Source organism: Arvicola amphibius, chromosome 10 (assembly GCF_903992535.2).
Source record: "Arvicola amphibius chromosome 10, mArvAmp1.2, whole genome shotgun sequence".
Lineage (NCBI taxonomy): Eukaryota > Metazoa > Chordata > Mammalia > Rodentia > Cricetidae > Arvicola > Arvicola amphibius.
Window position 1 is genome coordinate 80,382,790 of NC_052056.1, and position 17,791 is coordinate 80,400,580.

Here is a 17,791-nt window from a genome sequence, read left to right on the forward strand (position 1 = left end):
CAAGAAAGGTGCTTTCTGTGCAAGCCTGGTGACCCGTGTTTGAGTCCCAGCAGCCAATAAGGTGGATGGAGAAAACCAGCCTAATGAGTTTGTTCCTTGACTTCTACATGGGTACTAAGGCACACCTTTCTACACTAATACATCGATACGATGATGATAAGGTGGAAAGTTGTTGACCTCTGGTCTTCACAGACATATGCACACACACATGAGCACATAAGATAAAGCCATGGCACATGCTTTGGCAAAGATAAAATTCAAATAATATCAAATGATATAATGTTTATTTTTGTGGTTCTGGGATTTGAACCCAATGTTTCACACATGCTAAGCAGGTGCTCTTCCCATTGAACTGTAACCTCAGCACCCCCAGACATTCCTTAATTAATTGCTATCAGTTCCTTATTTCTGAAACAACTATTGTTAGTATTTTTTATAACTCCTTCCAAAAGAGCCATATAAAGCCTTAATAATGTGTATTTGTCTGATATTTTTCTGTTTCTTTAATGCCAGTAGGCAGGAATTGATTTTAACTTTGGAAAGAGCAAGAAGTGTGTTGTTTTGCAAGGGGCGAGATGAGCGATGGTACAGTATTGATGTTCAGGTTCTATTGACTGAACATTAGTCTCCTGTTGCTGACAGGAGTACTGAGAAGACTGTGCTCACTGGCAGCCCTCTGCACCTGTGGAAGTCCACACTAGTATCATCCAGTAGAAATAAATATGTGAGCCACATATGTGATTTTAAATGTCCTAAGAGAAAGTGAAATCATTTTCAATAGTGCATTCTCTTTAGTGAATTCTACCCAGATTGTTATTTGTACAAAGTACTGGGTGTTGAGTTCAGGGTCTTGTGAGTGAGCTATAGCCCAGCCCACTTCTGACTTCTTATTTTGAAACAGAATCACTACATTGCCCAGCCTGACCTGCACTTACAGTCTTCCTGAGTACTGGAATTATAGGCTTGTACTACCAGGCCTGGCTCCCAAAATACTATTGGAGGATCTAGTCAGTATAAAATAATGAGAACATTCTCCCTTGTTCATACTAAGTTTTCAGAGTCCACTCATAGCACAACTCAGTGTGGATCAGCTTGTCTCCAGAGTTCCCTGAGTGGCCAGCTAGCCCTGTACAGGGTTTGGTTTTTTGTTTGTTTGTTTGTTTGTTTGTTTGTTTTCCTGCAGGAAGAGGAAAAGGCTGGAATATGGTTTCCATTTTCTTTATTTTTGATGTAGCATTATTTATGTGTGTATTTCTTGCTTCTGGGGTTTGGTTATGTGTGCATGAATGCTTGTTCTGGCTCTGCTTTTGCTCCTTGTCTGATTGCCAGCTCTGGCCCAATGTTATCATTAACATTGCTACTCAAAGAAAAAGCCAAGCTGGGTGGTAGTGGCACACACCTTTAATCCCAGCATCCAGAGGCAGAGACAGCAGATCTCTGTGACCAAGGCCAGCCTAGTCTACAGAGCTGTTCCAAGAAACTAGGACTGTTACACAGAGAAACCTTGTCTCGAAAAACCAAAAGTAGAAACCAGAGACTTGAGAGATGGCTCAGTAGTTGAGAACAGTAGCCTCTCTTGCATATGACCTGGGTTTTGTTCCCAGTGCCCACATAGCTCAACAGAAGACCTGATGACCTCTTCTGCCCTCTATAGGCAGCATGCATGTGGTGCTGGCAAAACACTCACATAAATCTTTTTTAAAATTAATTTTCACTCTTTCTTACACAATTAACGATATTAATAACCCCATTACTTCTGTATAAAGGTAATAATTTTGGTAAACTTTATGTCTTAGCCAGTAGACAATGTGCTGTTTGGTAGTTTAAGTTTATTCATGAATATTTGATTTCTTACTTGCTGTTGGTTTTGTTTTTTGAAACAGGGTCTCTGTTTTGTAGCCCTGGCTGCCCTGAAACTCACTATGTAGATCAGGATGGCCTCACACTCACAGAGATCCACCTGCCTTTGCTGGGTTTAAAGGTGTGTACCCCCATATCCAGCTGTTCATGAATATATGAAAGACCAAATGATAAGAAGATGATAGAGGGTGTTGAACAGAGGTGTTAGTTTGTGCAGTGGTGCTCCTGGGGAAGGCTGCAGCTGAGAGAGAGAGAGAGAGAGAGAGAGAGAGAGAGAGAGAGAGAGAGAGAGAGAGAGAGAGAGAGAGAGAGAGAGAGAGAGAGGTGGAGTAAAGGTTGCTGGAAAGTTGGTAGCAGTGGTTTCTGGCTGTTTTTGGCAGTACTAGGGACTGAGTTTAGGGCCTTGTGCATCCAAGGTAGGAGCTCTGCCACCATGCTACGTTCTCAGTCAATGGCAATGGTTTTAAGAGCACTTTTTCCTTCCTCAGGAGTTGCAGATGGTGTTGGAGGATGGAGAGACTATGGCGTGGACCCATCTCAGTTCTCAGGGACTTTAATGCGAACATGTGAGCGGTTAGTAAAAGAAGGACGCTTCATTCCTAGCAATCCTGTTGGGATTCTCACCACGAGCTACTGTGAATTGCTGCAAAACAAAGTACCTTTGCTGGGTAAGTAGATGATTGTGCCTTCTTACAGCAACCACTAATGGCTAAACAAACAATATTTTACCAGTAATCCAGGTTGGCCTCTAACTCAAAGAGCTTTGCTACCACTGCTGGGATTAAAGGTGTGCACCACCATGCCTGGCATTCTTAGTTGCCAGAACCTCTCCCTTGCTCACACCTATATTTAAAGGGAGTAGTGGTGTAAGCTGTCCCTTGCCTTGGGTTTGAACCCTTTTCACAGAGGCTCTTTTCTCTCTGCCCCACCCTCTTCTGTTTTGTCTTCCTCCTGCTGTAAATTCTCCTTGTTTCAGCATGGTGCTCCTTTTCTGACTTCCTCTTAAAATTTTTATTTTATTAGTAGAAGTATGTGTGGTGGAGTCAGAAGGCTACCCAAGGGAGTCCATCTTTTCCTTCTTCCATGTGGATCAAACTCAGGTGATCAGCCTCGGCAGCAGACACTTTACCTGCCGAGCCATCTCAGCAGTCCCCTGCCCCCTTTTTATTACTACATTTTATTTCTTTTGTGTGTGGGGTCACGTGTTCACAGCGCATGTGTGGAGGTCAGAGGATAACCTCCTGGGGTAGCTTCTCTCCAGCATTCAGGTCCTGGAGCTGGGATGCAGGCTGACAGGGTCTTTACTGGGCTGGCCCCTTGCTCCTCTTGATGTGCTCAGAGGCTGTGTTTGGGTCCATGGGACATTCTAGATTCCATCCTAGTACCTCTGTCAGAGCTGTAGGGCTGTGGAGAAATCATTTAACCTGTGAGTGGAAAGCAGTCTCCTAGGCAGTTTCCAGTATATCCCTGGGAGTGGACACCGTCCATCTCTCCAGCCCTGCTGTTTACTTGGACATAGGGCAGCCAGTTACAACACAGAACGTCCTGCTTTTTTGTTGCCTAAAAGGTTTGAGGGTTTTTTTTTTGGGGGGGGGTAATTTTTTCTTGTACGTTTTATTTCCTTCTCACCCTATGTAACTTGGAGATAGTAATAAATAAATTTATTTGAGGTTTATTTATAATGTTGGGATTACTGTTTCTTCTAAAATTCACTGGAATAATCCTTTGTTGCCATGTTTGTGTGTACAAACCTCCCTGACCTAACCCACACACCTCCAAGGCATTTGCAACTAAACTGGAACAGATCTGGCTGACTGCTGAATTGACTGAACCTTGATTAAGTGCAGTCGTAGATGTGCTTTGATTTTTTAAGTTATTTTGTTGCTTTTATGTGTATGTCTCTGTGAATGTGTCCGGTGTTGGTGCTTGTGGAGGCCAGGAGTTACACAGGTGTTGTAAGCCACTCTCTATGGGTTCTGGGAATGGAATTTAGGCTCTCTGGAAGAGCTGGGTGTTCTTAACTACTGAGCCATCTACTCAGCCTGTCTTTTTTTTTTTTTTTTTTTTTGCTTTCTTATCCAACAATTGTTTTAAAAAAATGTACAAAGTAAATCTACTCTAAAGGTCAAGCCTTTATTTTTGATGTAATGGTCCTCAGAAACCCTTAAATACAACAGTACGTTCTTAAGAATCTGAAGGGTTGCTGCCCATAGCAGCTCATGCCTTTTATTCTAGGGTGGTAGAAATAGATGGATCTCTGAGTTTGAGACCAGCCTGATTTACAGGGCAGGTTTCAGGCCAGCCAGGATTATACTGTGAGTCCTAGCTTAAAAAAAAATAGGGGAGTGTCTTGAGTTGGGGTTCTAACACAGTCACAGTGGTACAGCATAGGTCTAGCATGCACAAAGCTATTTAGTCCCCAGCACCACAAAAGAAATGAAGCTGAGTGGTCAGGCCTAGTAAGGTTATAGTTGGCTAAGAGATTTAACCTGAGAGAGTTGCCCAGGTACCTGCTGATGTAGGTCAGTCTCCTGTACATCCGACCCTCATCTTCAACACCTGCTCTCCCACATGTATGGGGTCTGAGCCCTGTGCACTTGGCAGTCACTTGAAGAGGGGAGGAATGTAAGCTGCCAGATTGCACATGCCCTCAGTCATTGTTCCTGCTCTGGCTGTGAAAGCCCCATCACTCACAAGGGCCATGCTGATTCCATAGGGGCATGAAATAAATGGTGGCCTGAGGTTGTCACTGTGAGTCATTAGGAGTGTTTCCCAAGGAACAGCTCCAGGGCTGTGTCGTTTCTCACTCTCAAGATTTAATTCTGTCAGTGTCCAGAAGATCTTTTGTGTGACCATGTTGTAATGATGAGTAGTTGGAGGCTTTTAGGAAGGAAGCTGGCTAAACTGAAGGCCACGGAGCAGGTTCTGACAACCCTCCGGCAGGTCGAAGCACCCACATTTTCATTCTCGTAGGCACTGCAGGGCTGTCAAGGTCACTACTAATCAGTCTGCTTCAGATAACAAGGAAGCTGAATTGCCGACCATCAATGATGACAGAGTCTATATTAATTATTTACATTAAATTACACTTTTTTTGTTTGTTGTTTTTGGAGACAGGGTTTCTCTGTAGCTTTGGAGCCTGTCCTGGAACTAGCTCTTATAGACCATGCTGACCTCAAACTCACAGAGATCCACCTATATCTGCCTTCTGAGTGCTGGGATTAAAGGTGTGCTTGTTCCATCACCGCCCAGTGAAATTATACATTTTAATTGAGACAAAATAAAAGTAGTCAGAAAACTGAATACTAGTCTCTGTGTTTCTATTTTCCCCTCATGTGTCTGCACAGGATAGTGGCACGCCGTTTTGAGTGTGCTCTGTTTTCACACCTGGTGAGGCAGGCACATAGGAATTCTCTCCACATCTGGCTGAGAAGAAACTCAGACTGAGTGGCTTGCCTGTGGTGTACACTGAAAAGCAGCACCCTGGGATTAGCTGTCTCCACAGGCCATTCACTTGCTTTAGGTTTGTTTTTTGTTTATTTTTTCTCCTAAAAAGATAGGGTTTTATGCAGCCCAGGCTAGCCTCAGACTCAGTATGTGGCTGAGGATGATGTTTTCTGAACTTCATGCCTTTGCCTCTTAAGTGAGTGCTGGGACCACAGTTGTGTGCCCCATATCTGGTTTGTATGGTGCTGAGAGAACCAACTGTCAGTGTTGTTCCACATACACAGGCATGTTCCATTTGTTCCTTGGTGTGCCGCATATTCTTCTGGTGGAGGCAGGTGCAGTTTTTGCTGCAGTCAGCCTGGCCAGAGACTGTGGGCCTTGTGCAGTCTCTGGAAAATGAGCAGGTTGGTCTGCAAGCCACTTGTGTCCTCACTGTGAATCATCAGTCTCCAGAAAGTGCTTTATGGCTTCAGCAGACGGCAGTCTGGTTTAGAAGACTGCTTATGTTTATGGTTAAATGTTAGTAAGTTTAGTGAAGCCTTGCTACCCTGACTAAATAAAGAATAGTGTTGGGTGTGGTGCCCTTGTTCCAAGAATTAAGTATTAAAACACAGTACCCTGCTTTGGGTGGAGCCTTTGAAGGTGGAAGGAAGGAAGGAGGAAGAATGTGTGCCTCAGTGGCCCACTTGCCACCCCCCCTTGTCTTCAGCACATAAGCCCTGCTTAGGTTATTGCCATAGTTCTTGGGAGTGGGGCAAAAGAGGGTGGTCCTATGTAAACAAGAGATTCAGACTACAGCTGCTCCCTGGAGTTGAGTGATGATTGGCAGCAGCCCAGGGGAGACAGTGAGCAGATGCCCATTTTGTTTGTAGGTAGCAGCACAGCCTGCATTGTGGTACTGGACAGAAGTAGCCACCGCTTGCATACAGCGAACCTGGGTGACTCGGGCTTCCTGGTGGTCCGGGGCGGCGAAGTCGTGCACCGATCTGATGAACAGCAGCATTACTTCAACACTCCATTCCAGCTCTCCATCGCTCCCCCTGAGGCTGAAGGGGTTGTCCTGAGTGACAGGTAATCTTGCAGCCCTTCCCTGGAGCAAGATGTAGCTTCCCCACAGTCCACTCCTGTCCTCTTGAGGATAGGCACTTTTCCTGGGAGAAACCGCCCGTCCACAGGATCAGCTAGTGGAGCCTTTGCAAGGGGGTTAGATTAAACTGAGTATCACAGCTGAGCCAAGTTGTTCTAAACATATCATCACATGACAGGGTTGTACAGAGGCACTCAGCTTTGTGTCTGTTGTATTTTCATGCCAGCAGCACACTGAGTGCAGGATATGTTAACTGCACTAGGAATTGAGTTGCTCAGAGGCCTCCTCTGCCTGTGCAGATTTTCATACATTGCTAGGGGAGCACAGGCAGGTGTCTGTCTTATCTGTCAGAATAACTTCCCCTCTCAAAGGTGCTCTTCATACACACACCCAACAGAAGTGAAGTGTCCAGGCCTGCTTCCGTCCCTAAGGGGTCACTAGGTGTTCTCTTTCTTGCTGATTGTTAATGACTCTTAGTTTATTTTTATACTTCTAGGAACTTTCAAAATGACTGGAACTCTTTAAAATTAAGTTTTAGTTGCTCTTTTTGTAGAATAGAGTAAGGCTAAGGCTTGGCCACCTTACAGGCTATGGAATGCTCACCGGTAACTCCCAGTGGGTTTTTTGTGAAGAAACTCCTAGCAAATGCTCTTTTCCTTTTCTACCTATTATCTCTTAGTGAGCCAGATCTTAAAGCCCAGCTAAAATAAAACAAGCGTTTCTGCCATCTTTGATTTTGGAGTGAGGGTATCATATTATTAGTATTTGGTGTTGTCTATTTAAATAGTCTGTTTGCTGGGTAGACTTGCACTTGTAATCCTGGCATGCAGGAGGGTAAGGCATTACCAGTTTGACGCCAGCCTGGGCTATATATAGCAAGACTCTGCCTTAAAACATGCGAGTATTGCTGGAGAGATGGCTCAGTGGTTAAGAGCATTGCCTGCTCTTCCAAAGGTCTTGAGTTCAATTCCCAGCAACCACATGGTGGCTCATAACCATCTGTAATGAGGTCTGATGCCCTCTCTGTTCTTCAGACAGAATATTGTATACATGTACATAATAAGTAAATAAATAAATATTTTAAAAAAACATGCGAGTATTGGCTAGGTAGTGGTGGCGCACACCTTTAATCCCAGCACTTGGGAGGCAGAGGCAGGTGGATCTCTGTGAATTTGAGACCAGCCTGATCTACAAGAGCTACTTCTGGGACAAGCCCCAAAGCTACAATGAAACCCTGTCTCAAAAACAAAAACAAAAACCTGCAAATGTCAATGCTGACTCTGGAGAAGGAAATACTTTGAGCTTTCAGGTCAGACTGGTTCCCTAAGTTAGAAGAGCATTTGATAAGACATTTTATTGTATTTTTAAAATATATTTATTTTGTGTGTTTGGAGGTGGTGTGTGTGTCATGGCACGGGTGTGCAGGTTAGTTCTCTTCTTCCAGCATGTGGGTTCCTGGGATCAATCTTGGGTATCAGTTGGCAGCAGGTGCCATCCCTGAACCATCTTGCTGAATCAGCTCTCTTGTTTTAGCAAGTGGACTGTAATGCACAATAGCTGGAGCCATTTGGAATGAAGGCCTCAGTGGATACCAAGATCAACTGACAGCTTCCGGATTGTGATACTTCATTTTCCGGATTGGCTGCTGCCTGTTTTGGCATCTGAGTACCAGATCCGCAAGCAAGATTGGGGACAGGCCGGCTAGCGGCACATTCTGCTGGCCTGATGTGAGGTGGAGGTGGCTGCCCGTGGAGCCCAACTCACCAGCATGTGACTGTAGCTCGTGTTTCAGTGCAGTTGAGAGTTTCCAGCAGCACAGTGTGTTCAGTCAGAATGGGCAGAGCTGCAGCTGGCAGAACACCAAGCTCGTGGGTGGGAGTATTAGCAGAACACGGGCTGTCCAATGAGAGTGAGGCTCTCATAGGCAGAATGGCAAAGGCCATCGTGGGGAAAGAAAAACCTCAGCATAAAACAGAGCCCCCGTGCCAACCTGGTCATTAATCTGCACTTTTATAACCTGACATGCTTGCAAAGACAGCAGGCCAGAGTCTTGCGTGTTTGTCTTGATTTTTACAGAAGGAACTAACCCAGTTTCCACCAACATGATGGTGGCTTTCTCTTCTGCTATATTTCCTCAGTTGCCACTCTTATCTATAAATGTGTGCTGCCTCCTTCCCTCGGCCATGCGAAGTTGAGCCAGGAGTTTGCTCAGGGCACAGTGCAGATCCTTAGGAATGACAGGACTGACTTTGTGTTTCTCTCTTACCACTTAGCCAAATATGGGGTACCTGTTAAGCCTCAGTGCTTTGGCTTTGGCCTTGTCGGTTAGTGTCTAAGGTCTTCTTTCTCTTTTTACCGCAAGGTTAAGGAGACGATTAGATGCCTCTGCTTGCCCTTTCACCCTGGGAAACAGTGAAGAAGGTGGCCTCAGGAATGACTGAGAGCCAGCCTCATGGGGTTGTGAACTCCTGCCTGCATCTCCTCTGTTGTTAGATCTGTTTCCTTCAGGCTTTGTTAGAAAAAAATCTCCTATCTCTTCCTTTAAAAGTTGTACCCAGTGGCACATCCCAGCACCCAGGAGGGTGAGGCAGGAGAATTATGAGTTGAAGGCCAACCTGGGCTGCATGTTGAGACCTTCTCTCCAAAACAAAACAAACAAAAAAAGTTACTTAAAAAAAACAAAACAAAACAAAAACAAAAAACAAAAAACAAGCAGTCGGGGACTGGCGAGATGGGTCAGTGGTTAAGAGCGCTGACTGCTCTTCAGAGGACCCGGGTTCAATTCCCAGCAACCACATGACAGTTTACAACTGTCTGAAACTCCAGTTCCAGGGGATCTGGTTCCCCCATACAGACATAACTGCAGGCAAAACACCAATGTATATGAAATAAGATAAATTATTTTATAAAAAAAAACCCGTCTCCCTCTGCCCCTGCTGCGGCTTCACATCCTTTGGCAGGCTTTGGGGTTAGGTTCTCCTTATATTGGTGCTCTGAGCCTAGATGGTTCCACGCATGTCTTTTCCCTTCTCACAAAAGGAGCTGTATCTACCACATATTCCTGCCTTTGCTGTTTAACAACATATTAATATTAAAGGTTTCCTCTCAATTGAGAGGGTTATTTTGTTTTTGCAGTGAGTCATTTAACATGTTTACTGAAGCCCTACATGCCAGGCATACTCAAACAGTCCTTAACTGTGCCAAAGCCTCTCTAGGTGTCCCTGAGTAATCATTCCTCCAGGGGGCTCCTGTTCTCCGTGGGGACCCAGCCTCCTAAAAGATAGAAGGGTGCAATGGTGAGAAGGAAAGCCTTGCTCTGAGGCTGCAGGCTGGAAAGAAGTCAGAGCGTGATCCCCTTGAGCCTGTGACACAACTGGTCTGACTGCCCAGACTCAGCTTTACTGACGGCTTCTGCTGATAAGTCTCGAGACATTGAAATGGACTTTCAGCTCATCTTTCTTACTATGACTGTGTTGTGGGGTGGGGTCATGCCATGGCATGAGTGTGGAGGTCACAGGACACCTGCAGGAGTCGGTTCTGTTGCTTTGACATGTAGGTCCTTTGGATGGAGAACTCATCAGTAGGCTTGATGGTGGTCACCCTTGCCTGCTGAGCCATATCACTGGCCCAACTTTGCTTTAGTGGATGCCATTTTAAAAGCTTCATTACACTGTAAAATTCTGGTAGTAGGACCATTGACCCATATCTACAGGGCTACCTTCACCTCTTCTGTCCTTGCCACAGCCCAGACGCTGCTGATAGCACGTCTTTTGACGTCCAGTTAGGAGACATCATCCTTACAGCAACAGATGGGCTCTTTGACAACATGCCTGATTATATGATCCTTCAGGAGCTGAAGAAACTGAAGGTAATGAACTTGGAGCCTGGTGAGTGTGTAGACCCTGGGAGCTGTGGTCTCTGCACTGCCAAGTTTTATTGAGTTCCTTGAATTGTCTCTTGGTTTGGAAAGAAGGATTTTTTGAATAGTCCTTCAGGGAAATAATGGATGTGATATTCCAGGCAGTTTATAAATGGGAACATTCGGAAGAGAACTGGGGGAAAACCCCTAAACCCCTCCTGCATAGGGGGCTCAGGCAGAATGAGAAGGTATCCTCACTAGCATTTTCCTTGGTGTTTTAGCACTTGCTTGTCCTTCTCTCCTTTTATTCTTTTGTTTGTTTGTTTTTGTTTTGTTTGTTTTTGTTTTTTTGGGTTTTTTTGTTTGTTTGTTTTTCGAGACAGGGTTTCCCTGTAGTTTCTAGAGCCTGTCCTGGAACTAGCTCTTGTAGACCAGGCTGGCCTCGAACTCAGAGATCCGCCTGCCTCTGCCTCCCGAGTGCTGGAATTAAAGGCGTGTGCCACCACCACCCGGCTCTCCTTTTATTCTTACCATATTACCAGAAACTGCTGAGGCTGCAAGGTTAGGAAGCAGTTAACCAGAAGGCAGTCCAGGAGGCAGGTGCCTGGGTATGACCCGAGCTGCAGCTGAGGGAAGTTTGGCATCTTCCACAGAAAGTGGGGATGCCAGAGGCTAGGCTCCCAGAGACTCTTGGGCTAGTGCAAGTACTGACTGGCAGAACCTAGCCCTTCTAAGGCAGTCCCTCACCGTTCTGGCTTGGGGTGTCTCTTCTACTGCCCAAGCAGTAAGTAGTTCCCTTGCCTGTAAAATGGGAAGTAGGAAAGATCTTATCCTTCAGGGTGACAGGGAAGAAGGGAAGAGTCACCAAACCACAAGAAGAGTCCTAATGCCGTGCCTGACCTGGTAAGTAGAAAGTATGCAGGCCCTGTCCTCACCCCCATCTCCATCTCCGCCCCAGGTTTACAGTCTAGAGGTGAGCCTCTGGGAAAGAGGAATATACGATCAGGAGCCTCTGTAAGGTGGTATAGAAGCATGGACCTGTTTGGCTTTCATTTTAGTTCCTCTATACAATTACTGTTTTTATCTTATGTGTATGACTGTTTACCTGGTCCCTGGGGAGGCAAGAAGAGAGTGCTGGGCTCCCTAGAACTGATTGGTCATATGGGTGCTAGAAACTAAACCTTGGTCCCCTGCAAGAGCAGCCAGTATTCTTAACCTCTGGAGCCATGTCTCCAGCTGCCCTGGCCCTCTGGTGGTTGATGTTTAGACGGAAAGATTGAGAACCTTTGAAGTCAGGTCTGAGCGGGGTCCTTACCCTCCTGTGTCTGTTTTGTAGGTGAATGGAAGCAGCTAGAATAGGGCATGGCCAAAGAACACACAGCAAAGCAAGCCTCTTCATGGTGATGCACAGCCTGAAAGGCTTTCCCAGCACAGCCCACACCAAGCTGCCCTTACTTGGAAAGCAAATATAGCTGGCTAGGCTGTGTTGCCAAACATGGGGACTTCTGCAGCATCTTGAAAATGTGGCCAGAACCCACCTTTTTAGATCATCCTCTTTTAGCAAGAATACCTAAAAATTCTTGAGTGGAAAACCAGAAATGAAAAATCTAAATTGAAGCTCTGGAACCATTGTTGCTCATGGATCAGGGCTATAATGGACTTGTTCCTGGTTCTCTCCATGTCTTCTCTAACTAGAATAAAACTTAAGCACAAAGAGGGAAATGTTCAGGTAGATGTTCCGCCTTACAGTGCTGTCTGCATGAAGTGTTCTCCTGCAGAACTCACATGAGGCATTGTGGTAAAAATAACTCTGTCCTTTTGTTTTAGAATTCAAATTACGAGAGTATACAGCGGACTGCAAGAAGCATTGCTGAGCAGGCACATGAGCTGGCCTATGACCCAAATTATATGTCACCTTTTGCACAGTTTGCATGTGACAATGGATTGAATGTGAGAGGTAAGCATTCTCTGGAAGGTTCTGAGCTCTGGGTGAGAGTTTAAGTGTCCTTCCTCTCACAGCAAGGTCAGGAGGATAGCAGCCAAGATGTAGCTTGCTTCTCTGAGGTGCCCTTCAGAACTGACCTTGACTGAATGAGAGACAGGTAGAACCTGAAGCCTTTACTCCACCACTGATCTGATCACCCTGGGCCATATTCCCAGCAGCTTAATGTTCTGCCCCTCGAGTGACTGATCCAAACTACCACAGCAACCTGCAAAGGGAAATTATATGACATTGCCCTCGACTCTAATGTTTTCCAATCCACTTCATGATGTGACCGGGGAATTAGGCCAGCCCCAGCTGATTCTGAGGATGTTGGCTTCAGAAGTGTGGGGCTGCCCAGCTGTTGCTAGTGTAATATTATTATGACATGCAGAGCACATCTGAGCTCAGGAAATGTTAGAAGAGAAAAGCGCATGCCATAGCTGCTTGGCACGTTAGAACATAGGCTATTCCTAGTTTCCACACAGTGGGCATGTTTGTCCAGATATGACAGTGCTCCTGTGAGTGCTGGCTGGAGCTGCCCTACAGACTATCACTGTAGTCGATGCTATGCGTGGCCATCTGCACAGCCATCGTGGGGAAGCAGCAGGTGGGTTTGGGGCAGTGGTTTTAAACTTCAATTAAGCCACTTTTTTTATTATTATTTTTTTTTTTTAAATATTTATTTATTATGTATACAATATTCTGTGTGCATACCTGCAGGCCAGAAGAGGGCACCAGACCCCATTACAGATGGTTGTGAGCCACCATGTGGTTGCTGGGAATTGAACTCAGGACCTTTGGAAGAGCAGGCAGTGCTCTTAACCTCTGAGCCATCTCTCCAGCCCCAAGCCACTTTTTTTATTTAGTTTCTTTGAAACAAGATCTTAGATAGCTCAAACTGACCTCAAATAAGTGATGATCCACCTGCCTCAACCTACCAAGTTCTGAAATTATAGGTATGCAGAACCATGCCCTGGCTTCTTGGTGGTGTTTAACTACCTTATTTGTTTTTTATTTTAGTGTTGGGGGATGGTTTCCTGTAACATAGTCTGGGCTTAAACTCTCTGTAGGTAAAAACAACCTTGAACTCCCAATCTCCCAAACCCAGAGCTTAAAGCTTTTAACTGTTTCTCCACCCTTGTGCACTGACAAACCAGATCCACTGAAAGATGAGCACTTGTCTCTACAGCACTACCTGGGCCACAACTTTGGTTGACTCTTCCTACACATATACTGATAAGTTCCATTTGTGTTTTAGGTGGAAAACCAGATGATATCACTGTCCTCCTCTCAATAGTGGCTGAGTACACGGACTGATTGGCCATGCTGGCAACTCCTGCCTTTCCCTTGTCACCCCATTTTTCCCTGCCACGTGTGCTGATCCTGCTGGCAGGACCACATTTCTTTGCCACTGATCTCAGTGGCCAATGCCGGATGCCTGGCCCTTGTTTGAGACCCATTGAGATCCTTGTTGAGAACCACTATTGTCATCCACTAGCCCAGGACCTGCTGGTGACCACCAAGAGAAGCTAGGTGACTGCTCCCTTCTCCTGGAGGTGTTCAAAGCCTTTTACCTTTCAAAAGCAGTTGAAGTTTTGAAAATAAGTAATGTTGGTAAAGTGAATTCAGAATTTCAGTGTGTTAAAGGGATGCTAACATCCAACAGACAGTAAATAGTGACGTCATACTGGAAAACACACAACCCTCCCAGGAGGAGCCCGTGCCCACAGATGCAGTCTGCTAGACCTGCCATGGCTTTGTGTTTTCTGTATAAACTCCTGTTTCTCAGGAGTTCACATCCTGCTCCAAACTTGTGCTGGGTTCTGACATCTCAACCCTAGCAGCTTACAGTTTTGGTGACAAATTGGAAGAAAATTTTCATTCTTTGGATGCAGATATTTTGTGCTTTTTAAAAAGATGCTTAATTGTGCTCCTGTGATTGAAGCTATGGCAGTTACTGATTTTCCAGGGCACAGGCTCGAGGCCTGACCCACAGGAGGGACAGAGGAAGGAGACGCTACCAAAATCTATTCCCAGAAATGGAACGCAAAATTGCAAAACTCATCAAAGCCTGAGAATCAAACGCTGCAGCTGAAGTCTTCTGTGCTGCCTGTGAGAATGCCACGGGCCTTCCTGGCCAGGCAAAAGTATGCAGCTGCAGCTTGGAATGGGGTTGGCTGTGGACAGCCTCGCTCCTTCCGTCCCTCAGGAGCCTCACACCCTTAGAGCATGCCCCAACTGTGCTGTGTCCTCAAGGTGACAGCATGGTGGCTGCAGCACACAGAGTCCACAGGAAAGCTAGTGATGACCTGATGTTCGCAGTGACCCCAGCTGAGTGTGGGGTTCTGAGTCCAGCTTAATGTTTACAGTTCCAATAGCCATTTGCAGTAGGTGACGTTCCTTCTCAGACTTCCCTATTACCTGCGAGCGCAAACTTACTTTTAAGGTTTATGTACAATTGACTGCTGTAAAGATATATATTTTTTGGGTCCGTTCTTTTCCTTCTTTAACTTGGTGGTAGAAAACCATATATACTTAGAAGCCCTTAAATTAAAGCCGTGTTTTCTGTGTAAGTCAGGTGACGTTGGTGTGAAGAGCACGTGAGCAGCCGCACAGCCCTTCCTCTGCAGGAGACACTGGCTCCCTGGTTACTGCATTGAACTTGTGTTTGAGGTTACCTCAACTTGTTTTTAAAAGATTTTGTCTGTGAGTTTGTATATTTGAGTAGCTGTCTCTTGTTTTATTTAAATTGTTTACCATGTACCATGTACATGTCATTGCTGTATCTCAGTGCATCATGCTTGTAACAGGCATTTCGTTTATAAGAATGAGTTACTCATTTGTAAGCTGTTCAGTAATTTATCTACTATTCCTAAATTGGCATAATGTTAGATTCCTATTTTGAATCACCTTTAATTACATGTCAGAATGCCTTAACTACCCTAACCTGACAACACTGAGTTCTTTGGTGAGGAGACACAGGGGCCGGGTATGGAGGGAGACTGGGATAAAGATATGTCATGCTCTGTTGATGACGGAGCATAAGGGGCACTGGTGGGTATTTATTTTGCACAAACTCTTGGCAGGGTCTGAGTGTCTGTGTTTAGAACAGTAAGGTTGTATCCAGACGGGGTGTGTGGCCCTAGGACTGACTACTTCAACTCTTTTCTGTGGTTTATAATTAGTTTCTGGTCAGATGTATTGTAGCCTTACAATCTGGATATATTTTTGCATTAATTTTCCAATGCCAACATTTAATTCCTGCTAGGAGCAGAGCTGGTCAAGTCACTGGCTTTTTTCTGCTCTTAGCTCATCAAGCAGTCTTTCTAAAGGTAGATTGGTGTATTTTCTACAACTTACCTAGTCAACTCACTTTTCTGAGCAGTGGTTGTTAGAAGTGGACAGTGCAGCTGTTGTAGTGCACTGGAAACCATGGGGGCAGCATTGAGATTCAGACTGAAAATTACTTTGGGCCTGGCGCATGGACTAGTGTCATTACATATTCCATCTGCTCCGCCCCTGTTCCTTTTCTTACACACTTAATTTTATGGTTGTCAGACGCCAGGTGGAGGAGTGCTGCCTCACACTCCCCATGGCCAGGGGTTCTGCCACACACCCCTCACCAGGTCCTCTGTGGAACCTGGTGTGTGCGTGCATTGTATTTTAAATCAAGCAATGTAAGCACTCATATTTGTCTCACGGAGTGAACTTTTATAACAAAAGAGAAATTTGGGTTTTAATTTACAAATGGCAAATTATTTATCCCTCTCTGGATGCACCAAAGACCAGTAAAGTTTATAGCTTTTCCATCTATATTTATAAAGCAATACTGTATTATAAAAAAATCACTATTTTTATCACATGCTTGAAATTTTTATTTTGTTCTGTTTTAAAAATGTGCACTCTAAACATATCAGAACCTTATTTCTTCCTATGAACTTAAGCTGCCTGCGCACAAGAAATAAATAAGATTACCAAATGGAGGTGAAATAGCTAGAGTCCCTAGGCTCTTAAAAATTGAAAGAAATGAGGGCGAGAACAAGTTATTTGTCCTGAGTTACTGTATAAGCTTGACTTGGTTGGTAGGTTACTAACTCACAGAGAATCCATTCCAGGTGTGTGTGTCTGGGTTGGGCTGTGTCTGGAGTAGAGACTGAATATGAGCTTTCTGAGGCAGGAGAGTGCCCTTTTCTGCTGCTGTCCTTGTTCTGGATAGAGGAGGCAGCGAGACCTCACAGGGCTGCCCTCCTGGCGAGTGTTGTGGGGCCAGCAGGATTGGGCAGGGCTGTCTGTACATGTTTATACTTTCGGGTAGGTTCATGGCTCCTTGTCACTGTCCACCAACTCTCTTCGGCAGAGTTAGAACAGTTTCTCTGGAGACTGTCACAGTTTTGTGTTTAAAAAGTTTTGCGATACTAAGAAAAAAAAACTGCTTATAAAGCAAAATATGAACCAGAAGACATTTGGATTCTATGTCTTTCAAAAAGTAAATTTATCACAAAATTGAATTTCTCAACTAAAGCGGTGTCCATGTGAAAATGTAACTGTTAGCAGGTAGTTTGTGGCAAAAGCAACTAAGTGATGAAGCAAATCTGAATCCATGTATTCTAATGAGCTGTGTTTTCTGTTGAGACTATCATTGTTTGTCCTACAAGAGGCAATGACCTGAATTGATGTCTGAAATATAACTTATGCAGGAATAGTTCTGTAAATACATTTAAATAAACTGTAAAGATATTTAATAAATATAGTATTTATACTAATTGCCACTCTTTGATTTGAATGGTCAGGAAATAAGACGCCAGCCCGTGGCATTGTCGTCATCTCTGTCACGCTCTCAACCCCCAGCCTCTTGGTCTACCTAACAGTGAGCCAGCACGTCAGAGCTGTGTCTTTTGTGCTTTACCAATTGAGTGTAAATTAGAAGCTTTTTTTCAGCTGGGGCGTTGTGCCTTCCAAACAGTACTGAGTGAAGCTATCAAAGCATGCTGCTGTGAGGGCTGGGGCTTGGTGGCAGAGCACTGACCTACTGTGTGCAAGGCCATGGATTCTATCCCAGAACCACACAACACAGACACACACACGCGCCTTGCTGGTGCCCTGCTAGAATCTCAAAGCCCTAAGTGCTTCGAGTGTGACACGTGACAGTGTCACTGTCTTGTACAGACCAGTGCTGCACTCAGGCTGTGCTGACCAAGGTGCTTTGGATGAACCCAGGCCTCGTCCAGCAGGGAGACTACAGAGCTGCTCTGCAGCCACCTGCGTCAGGTAGGAATGTCATCAGGGTAAACATGAGATTCATAAACCCTCAGCCTACAACAGAGGACAGAACTGTGATAGGTGGGCATTGCCAGTTTCCACAAAAAGCTCAGTGAAAGCCCATTTTCATTCACAGAGGAACACTTTGGGATAAAGTTGGGTTTTTATTAGGTTACTGTGGGCAGCTGTGACTCATTGCTAAGCTACAAGAGCCAAATCACTCTGGTTTCAGTTAGAATCTGCTCACATTTTTAAAGCACGCTAATCCACTTAGGCGGCACTTCCAGTTTCCCAG

The 17,791-nt window shown here is 45.1% G+C and overlaps 1 protein-coding gene across 1 annotated transcript in view; it reads left to right on the top strand.

The window, feature by feature from the left end:
* Positions 1-17,000, top strand: part of Pptc7 (protein phosphatase targeting COQ7) — a 37,989-nt gene extending 20,989 nt beyond the window's left edge. The window contains exons 2-6 of the mRNA XM_038345754.1: positions 2,349-2,528; positions 6,180-6,378; positions 10,139-10,262; positions 12,081-12,210; positions 13,496-17,000. Coding sequence (XP_038201682.1) covers positions 2,349-2,528; positions 6,180-6,378; positions 10,139-10,262; positions 12,081-12,210; positions 13,496-13,554 — 692 coding nt within the window. The 3' untranslated portion in view covers positions 13,555-17,000. The remainder of the gene's footprint in view (positions 1-2,348; positions 2,529-6,179; positions 6,379-10,138; positions 10,263-12,080; positions 12,211-13,495) is intronic.
* Positions 17,001-17,791: the final 791 nt, after the last annotated feature.